Raw genomic sequence first — 15618 nt, 5'->3', positions numbered from 1 at the left:
ACATAGTGATATGCTGATTAAACGTCTCTAAAAGACCATGCAATCTCTTGTCGTCTTTACACAAGAGGTGGAAACGGTACAGGGGGGGGGGGGGACAGGAGCCGTTTCTAGAAACAATAACTCCAATGAGTAGGGTCCTGTCTCAGTTCGTGATTGCGAAAAACATAATTTGGATTCAAAATTTCAGAATTCAGATTAATTTTCTTTATTTTTTTTTCTCTTCTTTCTTTTGGAAAGATAATTTGACAATCTCCAAATAGAAATACGAATTTCTCTTTTCGATAATTTTTTTTTAGACATCGTTTCAATTATTATGACATTAGAAAAAATATTCATTATTAAAACTGATGTCACTTTTTATATTTGTATTATTTTTAATTTGAAGCTTTTTTTTACCTTTCAACTTCTTCAAAATCATTCCAAAACTTTATTATATGTAAAGAGCAGTATGTATAGCCATTCAAGTACTGCATTAATATCCTCGTTATTATTAAATTGCAAAATTCAAAAAGTAGTAAATAAAATTTTCATTGGAAAAGTTAAAAATCAGATTAACAATTGTCAAAAATGCTGAAACTGACATTATGATGATGTCCAAAATCTGTTACCTACAGGCAGGGTTGGCAAAAACCCGGGTTTTTTTTAAAAAGCCCATGGACCCAGGGTTTTTTGGGTTTTTTTTTTTAAATAAAATCCAAAAAAACCCATCTAAAGTTGGGTTTTTTTAAAAAAAATGTGGGTTTTTTTTTTGTCTTTTTTTAGGGAAAATGTGGGGGTACTTGTAGCATATTGTAGCGTAAGTGTATAGACAAAGTGCAAAAATTGTCTTCTGGTAAAAAAGCTGGAAAACTAGTTAAAATTCAGCATATTCTGAAGAAAAGTATAAAAGACTACAAAACCCAAGAATGGTGAAGTTTCAGATTTTTTTTAGTTTTCATTATTACCAACAGTTAAGGCAAAGTTACTTCTCGAGTGATAAAATCTATTGTTCGTTTTTAATTACTACATTTTTTTTTTTTTGCATTTTACTTTATTGTATATCATTTTGTTATGCAAAACTACTGTAGAACCTCAAGTAGTTTAAATCAGTTTTTACTGAATTCCAGCTTAATCAACACATTTCTTTGAATTGAATGTTGCCTGTTTTTCTACTTCTGTGTACAGAGTAAGAAATATTAAACTTTTTCGAAGATAATGAAAATACTGTACATCCTGTTCTGTTTTCTGTTGACCGTTTGAAAAACCTGTTAATTTCTAAAAATATACCTTGTGTTTATTCGAGATTTGTGACGTGTTGGTTTGCAGAAAATAATTCACCTGAAAGCCTTTTAACTAGAGTAGTTTCCTCTGTACAATCTACAAATATTGAGCAAATCAGACGAGACAGGACTTAGTCAAGATAATTTGAGTTATTTATTGACCAGTTAAAGAAAAAAGTTAAATATATTTATTTAAAATCTTTGAAGTATTTTTTTAATGCTGTTAAGTGTTAAGAAATACTATTAAAGTTCAAAATTCATTTTTTGTGTTCATTGTCTGTGATGAAGAATAAATAAAAAAGAAATTTAAAGGTACAGATGTGATATACCCCCCCATTTGGCGACATTCGATTTTTTTGCACAAAATTAAAATATTTTTCTCGCCAATGAGGCGATAATTTTTTATGCATGGCATCCCTGGCCAACCTAACCTGTGTTTAGCAACCCGAAGGCAATCTTACAGATCTGTTCAAACTTGTTTACTTGGGTTTCACGCAGGAGAGATACGTGGTGTTGTTTCGTGCAATATACCTTACAGGAATGCTTATTTTGTGTTAGATTAAATTCAGTAGTTGTGTTTTGAAGTAAAAACATTTAGAAAATGCCAGTTTCTTGAAGGTTAATTAAAAGTTAACTCCAACGTGGTGTGTATCTGTAACGTGCCATTGTCATATGATGTATTGCTTTAGACTGAGTGTGAATATTTATACCATATAAAAAGGTAAGTTCTTTATTTTAGAATTCAAAAAAAAAACCTCTCACTTCCAAAATTCTTTGTTTTTACAAATCCTTGAGGGGTTCTTGTAGTATACATAACTGTGAACATACTCCGACTGTAATGTATATTAACAGTCGGAGGGATAACGTACCGAGCGGAGCGAGGTCCTGGCGAGCCAGAGGTCTCATAGTACTTTCGTAATGAGACCGAGGCAGGGCCGGCGATTCGAGGTCTCATTACGAAAGTACTATGAGACCGAGGGCTCGTATCCCTGAGAAATGATGAAAAAAAAATTAATGCATTAATTTCGACTTGTAATTAATACAATAATTTATTTCATTGTATTTTAATATGTTTACAAAAAACCCCGGCCCTGTAAATTTTTGAAGCATATATTCGTGATGTTTTTTGTTGTGCTTTTATGTTGTTTTTATATATATTGTGTTCTGAAGTGCTTTGATCATGTTTTTTTTATCTGATTTTTTCCTGTTGGCGCTAAAAAAGCATCGCTAAGAACGATGTATGACATATGTCGTCATACATCGTTTTCTTGGCGCCAACAGGAAAAAGTCGCCAAGGGTGGGGTATATCACATCCGTTCCGATTAAAATTATGAAAGTATTTAAATTAATTTTTTTAAAAACTTCTCAGAAAATTTTAAAAAACTCAAAAGTGGGCTAAATAATGGGTTTTTTTAAATGGGTTTTTTCAAAAAAAACCATTGGGTCCAATTCGGCCAACCCTGCCTACAGGACAACAATGTCCAAAATCTGTTACCTACAGACTGCTGATTTAATTTGCTAATTAACAATTTTTACAAATACCTGCTGTGTTTTCATGTTCATATATTGTGTTATAGGTATGCATACTATAGAATAAAAGCAAAATTGATGTCAAATTTGAAAATTTTTGAAATTGCTCAAAGTTAACTTATTTGTTCCCACCTTTTGAGAACTGCCCATATGTCCCGTTTGAGGAAAAAAAAAAATGGCCACCATAGCTATTGTAGACGCACAAGCGCTTGTGGATACATATGCCTCTGTCCAGATACATTTGCTACAAACATTACTTCACTCAAAATTTTTAAATTAATATCAATATTAAAAAAGGTTATCTTGAAAATCTGTAGTTAAATTAATCACTTGCTTTCATGGATACATGACTGAAAGCAAAATAAGCATTGTACTACTGAAAATTTTACTTATCTACTATTTATTGTTTTAAATACCTGCAGATAAGTTTAAGTTGTGTGCACAGATACTTCATATATTTTTATCTTACTATGATGGTCACCAACGCAACTGATTTTATTTAACTCTTTATCCCATTTTTATAGTTCTTTTTCCTTTAATTTGCATTTTCTATGGATGCTTTACGAAAATCACGGCCATCGTCACCTAGTCATTTCAGAAGATGTCATAGTTTGATAGCGAAAAACGACAATGACGACGGGATGACTTTAATTCAAAAAATAATTTAAAATATCAACAAGTATGAGAGTATTGCCCCCTTCTCTAGAAATTATGCGTGAAATCAATACATTTTTACTCATAAAAAAAAGCATAACTTACTCCATTACCTCCCGCAGACATCAGTTCCCGAATCGCCCTTGGTATATATATATACAAATACAAATACAAATGTGACGACCAGCAACAGGCTCTGGGCCCAGCTAGGCTGGTCCTAGTCAATTAATTAGTCCCCAATGAAGATCAATGGCCCTCTTAAAGCTATCCACTCCCTTGCTCATTACCGCCTCTTCCGGTAAGCTATTCCAAGTGCCCACGACCCTGCTAAAGTAGTAGTTTTTCCTGATTTCCAAGTTAGCCTGAGATTTAAATAGCTTAAAACAATGACCCCTTGTCCTGCTTTCCACGCAAAAATTTAATCCATTTACATCTTTCATTTTGATAAATTTAAATAACTGAATCATGTCCCCTCTGACTCTCCTTTGCTCTAGGCTGTACATGTTAAGCCTATTAAGTCTGGTATCATAATCTAAATCTGAGAGTCCCCTTACTAATTTAGTTACCCTTCTTTGAACCCTTTCCAATACAAAAATATCTTTCTTCAGATAAGGCGACCAGAACTGCACAGCATACTCCAAATGAGGTCTTACTAAACTCCTATATAAAGGCAGAAGAACTTTCTTAGATTTGTTTGAAATAGATCTATTGATGAACCCAAGCATTTTGTTGGCTTTGTTACTAGCAATACTGCACTGTTGACTAAACTTGAAGTCCTGATTTATAAAGACACCCAGATCCATAACATTTTCTGCCTGATTTATGACTGAACCCTGTAAATGATATCTCATACGCTTATTTCCATGACCTAAGTGTAGCACTTGACATTTCCCTACATTAACTGCCATACCCCATTTATCTGCCCACTTAGTAATATGATCTAAATCCTCTTGCAGCTGTTTTACTTGTTCTTCATTTTCGACAATCCCCATAACTTTTACATCGTCAGCAAAACAATTCATGCTTCCAGAAATATTTTCATTGATGTCATTCATAAATATAATAAACAAAAGAGGCCCTAAAACTGATCCCTGAGGAACCCCACTTAAAACATCACTCCAATTAGAATGATTTCCTCTCACAACTACTCTTTGCTTCCTACCAGTAAGCCAATTTCTTACCCAAAGTAAAGTTTTTCCTCCTATTCCAATGTCAGCTAACTTGCTGAGAAGAGCAACATGCGGTACCTTGTCAAAAGCTTTTTGAAAATCAATATAAACAACATCCACACATTTTTTGTTATCTAAAGCTGAGGTAACCTTGTCGTAGAAATGCAATAAATTAGTAGTACAGGGTATTAGTAGTACAGGATTAGGACTAGTAGTACAGGATAAGCAAAATAACAAAAATATTCACCAAAAGTAAGACAAATAATATTTTGCCATACGTTCATTCAAATCATAACACAAGCATTGAAGGAAGGATAGATGAAGAATATACCTGAAGTACCGACATATTCGGAATAGAGTAGCTCTTTGGATGAAGTAGAAGCGAACTTGCGCTTTTTATTTCGCTCCTCATCAATAGACATGGTGTCTGTTTTCTAACAGATATTAATAAGGAAGCAAAAAATATTACCCACGTTTTTACACTTTAAAGCACATGGCAAGAAGTCACGAGCGCGAAGTGCGATTGCGAACGTGCGAACAGAAACAACAATAACAAAATTTTAGTTACGGCTGCAGTTACTCTTTGTTTTTAAATTAGAGATGAACCCGCGTAGAGCATCTTCTCATATACGTGTCTCCTCTTCAGAGAGGAAGAAAAAAAATCTCCTTGTATTCTTATTTTCTTATCCCTTCCCAGTTTTAAATCGATCTTTTAGACTTTTAGTATCAAGTACGCAGTCGCTAAACTTCGAATTAGAATTCCGTTACACATAAGGGACTAGTAGGGACCTCCGTGGCTCTGTAGTTACAGACAACCGGTGTACCGCGGCACACTGGTGCGCCGCGACAAGGGTTCCGGTGTGGCCGCGGAATTTTCGTATTTATATAAAAAGAAAGAGCCTTGATGAATTTTATTTTAAAGTTACTATCGAATAGCATTTGTATCGTTCTGTAACTTCTCAGTTCATCTCGTCAATCGTGTGCAATCAGACATACCCAACAAGGGGAGAGGCGGGATTTTGCTGTCCCACATCTTTCAAATTTCTTGTGATCCTGTTACTTTCAGTTCTGAAAACGGTTTCTAATTTCCACGAAATCAACTAATTACACAGAATTTTTTCTAAATCTTTGACAAAAAGTAGTATCGCCCCCTTCCGCCAGGCAGGCATCGTGCCCTCCCGCAGAAAATTTTTGCCCTAGCTTTAGTTTTTGTTTCAGTGGCGCACAGTGGGGCGGAAAACGACAAAAACCGCTTAAAAGGGCAAATTTTTTTCTATATTCAACCAATTGCAGATTAATATATTTGCACAGGCCTATATCTTAGGCAATCAGAACTGGAATTTTAGAGCTCTTCGTCCATTACAAAGCTAAAGATAGCCTTTAGAAAATGAAGAACCATGAATAAAGACAAATTGCCTTTGAAGCAATCTATATATATCTTTTTCGTAATTAATGGAGGGTACATTTAATTTCTCTCGTGTCCGACAATAGTAAAAGAACAAAAAAAAAAAAAAAAAAAATCGAATATTCAAACAGATAATTGGTTTTGATCAGCACCGAAAACTGGGGAATTCAAAGTTATTTTTTTCAAAATGTTCTACAAAAAAATGTCCTCTTATGTCCTCTTAGAAATTAATATTAATTAGTCATCAATGGTCTGTAGAAATACCCTGAAAAGGAATTAGCTACGTAACCTGCGAACTTTGGACTTTGCGCTCAAACAAATCCAGAAAAATCCATTATAACATGCCTGAGTAAACAAACAAGCGAGAGAGGATTAAAAACACTTTTAAGCGCTGTTTGGCGTTTTCGCCCCACAGTGCGGCGTAGCGTAGGTTTCTGTCGCCCGGGGCAGGCACAAAATTTGCCGCTCCTCTTACATTGTCCTGCTGTATGCCCCCCTCCCCCTCCCCACACACACACACACACAACAACAAAACGACATGCTTAATATTTTACTAAACGAAAACAAGATTTCATTATCTGAAACATGTAGGGCCGATCCTAGGGTGTCGGCCGCCTGTGTGCAAAGACCTAATGTGCCGCCCCTGAAGAGCAATTCGCATGTTTTGAAATACTTAACGCCCATATAAAATCTTTCTTCAAATTTCTGTATCAAGTTCTAAATTTAAAAAAAAAAAAAAAAAAGCAGAAGAAGGATGAATTTATGTAAAAAGTTTAGAAACTCGTTAGGTACAATTTATATCTTTCGAGAAAGTAATAGGTTCCGAAATTTAAATAGTCGTAAAAATGCATTTTATAGTCTGTCTTTGGTGACATCAGAGGAAGGGGGGGGGGGGGGAACGCCCCTCAAAAATATACGAAATTGGCGTATGAAAAATAGCTGTAATTAATCTTTGGTTGTGTTTGGTTGCAAGGACAATGAGACGGGAACATTCAAGGTCCATGGTGAAATTTTCAATATTGTCGTCAAAAATTGCCATTTTAGGAAATTTTTTGAGGCTTGAGAGGAAAAGTAATGCCGAAGGTCTTTCCTGAAATTCTTTCAAAATTGATGTCAAATTGCAGCTATTTTTTGTGACCTTAGTTTAGGAAGGATCGGCGCTCTTCCCGAAACAGAAGTTTTAAATACGCCATTTCGGATCATCTTTGTTGAAATTGCTGGAGGGAGGAAGACTCGGTCGTCTATTATCGAAAGTTTTCGAAATTGAAGTTTAAAACTCAAATTTAGGCTGTCTTTGATGACATTAGGGGGTCTGACATCTTTCCTCCGGTAATTTATCGGCGCAATTGTTTCAAAAACACATTTTTGGCTAGATTTGGACACGATAGGGGAAACGGGGAAAGTATTCCGAACTGAAATATTTTTCGGAATTAAAATCAATTTTTGGCTTTTTTTTTGTGAAGGAAGGATTTTGGGGCTCTAAAAAGCGCAATTTTGTGCTATCTTTAGTGACGTATAAGGAAACCGGGAAGCTTCAGCGGATCTTTCTGAATATTTTTCGATATTAATGTCTGAAAAATACAATTGCAGACTTTTCTCCACTTCACTTCGGCGATTGATGGGGGATGCCGGATGACCTTGCGCCGTGAAAATTTACATATAAGCCATCCGGAATTTTTTAGAAATGGAAGCCCCAAAATCATATTTTAGGCATTGTTTGATAACGATGGGACAAAGAGCGGGCGCGGGTTCAGTGTGCCCTCAAGGATTGTTTTTTGAAACTGGAGTCAATTTCAGGCTATAGTTATGGCAGGAAGGGTTTGGTGGCTCCATGGAACCGTCTAAAAACGAAATTTTGGGCTATATAGTGATTACGTTGGAGAAAAGGGGGATCCAGGGTATTTCTCCCTGAGTTCTTCGAAACTGATGATTGAAAAACGCAATTTTAGTTTGTTTTTTGAATACGGTAAGTGAGGAGGGGGGGGGATTGGGGGCCTCTCAAAAGACGCTAATTCAGACTATCTTCGGCTGTAATGTTAGGGAATGGATTTCAGGGCCCTCTACAGCAAAAAATTTCGAAAAAGAAATTCGAAAAATGCTATTGAACAATTTTTGATGACGTTAGAGAGGGCTGTCTCTAGAAAAGACATTTTGGAGCCTATTATTTTTAGACTATGTTTGATTACATTAAGAAAGAAAGGGTGAATAAGAGACTTAATTGGATCCTTAAAATCGGTGGTTCAACCAGCGAAATTTTCCGAAATTAAAGTGCTAAAAAACGCAGTTTGAAACCTTCTTTAGTCTTGTCAAAGCATCCTTTTGATCTTCGTTTTGGAGCCACACTTAAAATTTATAACCCGAGGCAAAGGGCCCTGTCCTCCTGTCCTACTTGATCTGAAACCGGGTAGTTCATTCGTGATTTTAATTAGAAAAAATTGACTGTAAAGGGGGGAAAATAAAAATTTTAGTTCGTTGTTTATGGAGTTGCAATTTTCCATTGCGACTGCTGAACATAGAATTTTCTTGTTTGAAATACTTGCGAGAGTGTCCTATCAGCATAGTTTTTTTGCACAAAGTATGTATGTCTGCATTGTTCCAGGGTGAATAAAAACTTGGGAGGCTGGGTGAAGCATTAGCGGCCTTTAGAAGGCACCCTTTCATGATTCGGGACGGGGGGGATTTTCGTCATTGCCCCACCCCTGTATTCATACCTGATTACGAGTTCTGTCACAAATTTTGCAACCAAATGAATCATGTGTGTATAATGAGTTGATATTAATAGATAATGGAGTAACACAATATGTGCTCTAAACATTTCATTTTTCTTAATATGCTATGCTGTTGGAAAATTGGCACTTTGATAATTGAACATTTAAAATTCAGCATATTTAATTGACTTACTATGTTTATCTTGTGAGAAATTCTTAAGGAATTTTGTTTGATTAAAAGAACTATATGATGCGGCTGTCCCTTGCTTTGGCAGCCCTTGTGCGGTGCACACTCTGCACACCTGCTAGGATCGGTTCTGGAAACATGTTTTACATTTTAATATAATCTTACTTCAACAGGAAATACTGTTGATCGAAACATTACAATAAATAGTTAAAAAAAAATTATTGCATTATGAGAGATAATATTTTCTCTAGATAAAAACATTTAAAACATGATCTAAAACTGTATGCTGGTAGTATTTCTTGAAAAGAAGAAGAAAAAAATGTGATTATAAATTACCTGATCGATAAATTTTTTTACACTTGAAAAGATTTTTTCCTCTTAACTTAAAATTGTAATTTTCTACTTTTCATTAGCGGAAATTCTTTAACAACACTATCAAAACCGATTGTATCAGTTGTTTCTGTAAAATGTTGTATAAAATGTTGTTTTTTAAAACGACCCCTTGAATCCAAATGTGTAGGCGTGGATCTGCGTACCCGTAAACCTCGCAGTGGGTGGGTGTGTGTGTGGAGGGGGGGGAGGGGTCACTGCTTTAAAAGACCCGACGGCCCAAGAAACTGGGGAGAAAAAAAAACTAGCACTAAGACTGATTAACGTTGCAAATATACACTAATGGCCTCTAGGGCAGATTTAGTTGGGGGGGGGGGCGCCCAAAATTTATAGATTCGGACCAGCAAATATGGAGATGAACCTCCTCCCCCTCCCAATATTTTCTAAGCCAATATTTTTATTTGGAGTGGGAGGGAGCATTATATTAATCGTTAGCATTCTTCTGGAGGACTAGAGAAAGAAAAGTTTAAAAAGATGAGCATTTGTAGCAAGGAGGAACCCACAGGATGGTACTCCCCCCTAAAATATTTAAAAAATTATCAAAAAGAACTGTTTTTTCTTTTTTTTCCCACAGTTTGTTTGCGAGTGTACTTTTTGATGTACAATCATTATTTACTTTTCCATGTAAAATCCAAGTATAGGTTTCATTTCTATGAGCCCCATGTCCGAAAAAAAAGTTCAGGTTGAAAAAAAAATAATAATACTAAAAATAAATATAAATAAATAAATGAATAACTAAATTTCCAGCTGCAGTTTTTTTTAAAGTCTGTTCTATTTTTTTATTTAAAATTTTTTTTTTAATTTGAAATTTACGTTTTGGACCCAAAAATGGATCTTTCAACCAGGGCCGGACTAGGTCCCCTAAAAAAAGCGCCAACCTTTGACTCTCAAAGGGCACAAGAAAAAAAAAAAAAAAACACAAAGGCGCACAAGTTTAAAGGGCCAAATACTCGTATAAGAAAGTTGCACGGGCTCGAGGGGAGGACACAAAGAAATGAAAACGAAGATGCACACGTTCGAAGGCACAAGTGAAATTTAAAAAAAAAAAAAAAAAATACGCTCAGTGTTTGGGGGGGGGGGGGGAAAGACACGAAGACGCACATGTTAGGCGACGCAAAAAAAAGAGAAGGCGCTCAGTTTTAAAAGAGCAAAAAAAAAAAAAAAAAAAAAAAAAAGAAAAGAAAAGAAACCCCGATGCCGTAACAGGTTTGAGGGCGCAAAATGAAACAGACGCACAGGTTCGAGAAGAGGGCGAAAAAAACCCGAAGGTACACACATTCGATAGCACAAACAAAATGAAATGAAAAAAAAAAAAGGTTCAAGAGCGCAAAAACACACACACACACAAAAGCGCTTACGTTTGAGAGCGGAAAAAAAAAAGCTCAGGATGAAGGGCGCAAAAAAACCGAAGGCGCACACGTTCGAAGGCACAAATAAAACAAGATAAAAGAAAAAAAAACGGTTCAAGGGTGCAAAAAAGAAAGAAAAACACACACGAAAGTGCAGGTTTGAGAGCGTTAAAAAAAAGGATGGGGGGGAGGGGAACTCAGGAACAAGGGTGCAAAAAAAAAACAGAGGACGCATAAGGTTTTTTAGTCCCATCAAGTGAAACACGTAGGGGCGCAATCACGTTAGTTAAGGCAGTGACTGCTTGCAGGGGCGGACTGGCCTGCGGGCCGATGCGCCCTCAAACGTCCTCTGTGTGCCTTCGTTTTTTTTTTCGTGGCTCCCTTAACATTTGTGCGACTTCGTTTGCTTTATTTATTTATTTTTGGGGCCCTTTCGTTAATTTTTGCACCTTTAAAACCTTTGAGCCCTTGAACCTCAGTTCTTTCGTGTCCTTTGGTAGTTAAGGTTGTCGCCCTCTTGGGGGACCCAGTCCTCCCCTGCCTGCTTGTCGATCTTTGTGATTTATAAAATCCTCTCCAACGAGATTGTCCTCTCTCTTCTCGTCTTTGTATGTCAGCGCCAGTCAGTGGCGTATATATGTTTTTATTTTGGAGGGGGCCCAAAACCAAGATCAGCTCCTCCTCCCCCTTTCCCTTTTTTGCAATTTCCATTTTTCTTGGGGGGGGGGGAGCAATAATGTCATGATCTTTTCATTGTTTTCGAGGTGGGGCAAGGACTTCACACTGTCACCCAGTGGCGCAACCAAAAAAAAATAGGAGTCACTCTGAAAAATCTTTGCTTCTAGGGGGCGGGGGGGGGGGGGAATTAGTCCAAAGTATTGTATTGCAAAGAACGTAGTTTTAGACAGATTCTGGTAATGCTACGGTGAGGGAAAATTCGGGGGCTTTCTGCGAAAATTTTTAGAAATTAAAATTTTAAAAATGCTATTATGAACTATTTGTTGACGTTAGGGTAATGAAAGGAACGAGACTTCTTTAAATTGCTTGCCCAATTTATTTCTTAAAAAGAAAAAAAAAAAAAAAGAAAGCGAAATCCATCACCCTTCTGTTCAATTTTTCGAAATTGAAGTTTAAAAAACGCAGTTTCAGACTAACTTCGATGATGTTATGGATAGTGCGGTTCTGGTGTTTGACCCAAAAACAAGTTTGAAATTGAAGTCCTCAAAAACGAAGTCGAAGTTTTTAAGAGATATCCAGTGATACTAGGTGGTGGGATTTAAATCCTCTCCACTTTTCGAAATTGTAGGTTTTTCATTTTCAGATTTCATACGGGAGCAGTTGGAGCGTCGTCCGAAATTTTTTCGTAATTGCAGTCTTAAAAACGTGATTGCGGACCATATTTGGAAACGTTAGCGGTTTTGATAACTTTAGCATGATTACCTAATGAATAGTCAGCAACTTTTGAAATTTTTTATTTTAATGTTCTTTTCAAAAGCAATTCCGATTTTCCCCCAACATTAGGTGATTTTTGGAAATGAAGAGAGGATCCTCCCCCCAGAAAGGTAAAACTCAATTTTAGGTTATCTTTGGAGATTTTTCGAAGTAAGGAGAGGTTAGGAATCTTCCTCCGAAATTTTTCAAAATTAAAATCCTATAAACTACTACCTATTGTAACTCACTAGGTTTGGTTTCAAAGATTAATTTCGTGTTAGTTAAATTAGTGTTTAGCTCAGGATCCGGTAAGTAACCCACCGGATCCTGAGCTAAACGCAGTGGGTTCAGTGGGTTGTCAGTTAGGTTAGCTAGTAGTTTATAGGAGGCACAGACTTCAAATAGTGAATAAAAATTAAGAGATCGTAGAGTTAGGTATTAAAATACTTTGTCGCATAATATTTAAAATCAGTGTTTATTTTACAATTGGTTGTTTAGTTTGGATAATTTTTATATTGACATTGTAAAATAAATTTGATTTATTGGTTTGGGTAGGAAATCATATGTAAATATGACCAATTATTTTTGCCTTTTTTTTTAAATAATTTAAAAATAATTGGTCGTTACCTTAGTGAAAGGATTTTGGTTCAGAGACCTTCTTCCAGAAATGTTTTGAAATTGATGGTCGAAAAGCGCCTGAATAAATGCATTTTTAGGACATCAATTTCCATTATTACTCCAATCGAACTACTAAAACTTATTTTCAATTTCTTGCAGGGGACGAGAGTTAAGGAGAGAAACATTTTGAAGACCGTTCTTTTCAGACTGACTATGAAAAATAAAGGGGGGGGGGAGGAAAGAAAGAGAGGGGAACTTCAGTTGTTAAGCAATAAACTGCATCTGTTAAATATTTTTAATTCAATGATTTCTTATTGAAAAAATCGAATTTTCCCCCCAACATTATTTGCTTTTCTTTTGGTTAAAAATAACTTCGCTTTCCCAAGACGCGTTCTTTTCTTGAGTAAGGGTTTCGGAGTCCCCGACTCTTTCTGAACACCACGCCATCGCCTGGTGCCTTCTAACGCAGTATTCCCAAACTTTAACGATTCGCAGCACATTTTGAAGAATTAGAATTTTCTCACGGCATCCTACTCTAGTTTTATGTACATATTATTATTACTATGGACACTTAGCGGCACCCCTCACCTCCTCCTGCGGCACCCAGGGATCAGGACGTTAGATCAGGAACAAATAATAACTACCTTTTGTTACATTTTTTTCCAGATTTTGGAGGGGGCCCGGGCCCCCTCAGCCCCTCCCTTATATAAGCCCTTGGCGCCAGTGATAATGGTGCGCATGCATGTCAGTATCCAGTATTTCGTGCTCGTGCCTTAACGAGAAAAATTTTCTGAGACAAGTTAAAACTGAAGAGTAAAAAAATATTTTGGATGTGTTGATTTAGTGATACATCCCTAGCAAAGCGCCTTCTTAGTAAAAATTTTAAAAAAAAGAAAAAAAGCCTTTCCGATGTTAATGTAGTGTTACAGAATTTGCCGCCCCTAGCAAAGTGCCGCCCGGGGCGGGTGCCCCCTTTGCCCCCCCCCCCTATGCTACGCCACTGCACTTTTCCAGTTCCGATACTAATTTCAATTTTTCGTAGTTTCTCAAAGCTCGATTTTGAGACTTAGCAAAATAGAAATTAAAAGAAAACAAAAAAAAAAAAATCAAACTGAAAAAATAAAATCTAGGACGAATGAATTTTTTCGGTGATTGCTGTTTTGAACAATTCCGAGAGTGAAGCGAAGCCTTTACTTTACCTGTTGCATACGTTGGCGCCAACGTTCAGACATGTATTGCTTTTAAAGATTTTTTTGCTGATCTATACAAAGCAAATCAGCAAAAAAGAAAAAAAAAAAATTTTTTTTTCAAACTTATGTTTGCTATTGCCTTTATTATTATTTTTTTCGGTTTATTTTAGACAAATTATGCACGCTCAATTCACCAGCAATGACATTCTAGGACAGTTTTTAATTTTAAAAAATGCATACGCCAGTTTGTTCAAAGACAAACACATTGGCTGGCAAAACTAGCGTGCATGGCAGACAATTTTGAACATCTTAACGAATTGAGCCAGAAAATACAAGGAGAGAATTTGGCTACATGTGTGGACAAGCTACACAGGTTCAAATCAAATATTCAGCTGTGGAGAGAAGAAGTAGATCGTGCGTCCTTGGACATATTCAAAGAGACTATCAGCATGGTATGTGAAGGATGAAAGAAAAGCTGCTTAATGTGGTGGCAGAACATTTAGTCGGACAAGCCTAAGCACTATTTCAAGAATACTAACATAGAACAGTATGACTGGATTCGTGATTTATTCTCTTCCTCTGCGGACGCATCAGTTAAAGACCTTTCTTTGAAGGCGCGAGAAGAATTTATGGACCTCAAGAGCGACCGTTCTCTTAAAGAATTTTGGTTGCTGGTTAAAAATGAGTGGTCTCTGGTCTTGCTATTGATGCGCTACTACCATTTTCCAACATATCTTTGCGAACTCAGTTTCTCAGCCCTCACACTTTTAAAACACAGCAAGTGGTTATCTCTAAAGATCTTGGATCAAAAATTTCGTGTATAGCTCTTTCCAGCATAGAGCAGAACATCAAAACGTCTTTGCTCCTCAAGGCAGGCTCAAGTGTCTCATTAGTGTCAAACGGAAGTTAGGTGCTTGCTTTTAATTTTTTTCTTACTTCTCTCTTGAAACATTTCTTGATAAATCGTTTAATTACAGTGTGCACTATAATGATATGTTTGACAGAAATACTTTGAAACATATCAAGCATAATTTTCTGTGAAGTCTGATATAGGTAGTTTTGTTGTTCATTATCAACCGCAATACATTCGAAATATTTCTACTTTCTAAATAAATTTAAATGCACTACGATAGTTATAATTGTTTCATTCATGTGAAAAAAGTCCCTTCCCCCCGTCTTTTTACTGGTGAATGATAAAAATACTTCTATATTACCATTGTGAAATTAAGTTCAGCTTCTAAATAAATAAATAAGTAAGTAGATAATTAAGGGACTAGTTCCTAAGTGTCCCATGCCCATGGAACCTATTCATCTGACGTTACTCAGGGTATATGATGAAACTGCAGTGCTTAACGGGTACTGTATGAGATGAAAATCCGGTACTACAGCGTGAAATAACACTTGTTTTACGCCGCTTATAAACTCTTCTTTTTATTTAAAAAAGAGTTCTTTTGGAAGTTTTCAACTAAGAAACGTTGTAAAAGAATGATGAATCATATAGCATGATTAATTCAGATTTTTTCCAACTAATTAAAATTGTTGCATTCTCAGTCTATTGTAGATGTCTGCATGTTTTCAATTCGACATTCGTAAGTTGAAAACTATTCCAAAATTGAAATTTTTTCATTCTCATACTAACACCCCACCCCCAAAAAATGCTGGTTTGTAACGTTATTTTCTGCAAATTATAGCTGTCAGCTTTCTAGAACCCTTGTTCTATTGTACAAA

General features: G+C 36.1%; 1 protein-coding gene across 1 annotated transcript in view; it reads right to left on the bottom strand.

Annotated features, from left to right (window-relative positions):
- Positions 1 to 5140, bottom strand: part of LOC129219706 (uncharacterized) — a 40474-nt gene extending 35334 nt beyond the window's left edge. Inside the window, exon 1 of the mRNA XM_054853992.1 lies at positions 4944 to 5140. Coding sequence (XP_054709967.1) covers positions 4944 to 5034 — 91 coding nt within the window. The 5' untranslated portion in view covers positions 5035 to 5140. The remainder of the gene's footprint in view (positions 1 to 4943) is intronic.
- Positions 5141 to 15618: the final 10478 nt, after the last annotated feature.

Source organism: Uloborus diversus, chromosome 4, assembly GCF_026930045.1.
Source record: "Uloborus diversus isolate 005 chromosome 4, Udiv.v.3.1, whole genome shotgun sequence".
NCBI lineage: Eukaryota > Metazoa > Arthropoda > Arachnida > Araneae > Uloboridae > Uloborus > Uloborus diversus.
This window is presented reverse-complemented; position numbering and strand designations above follow the sequence as displayed.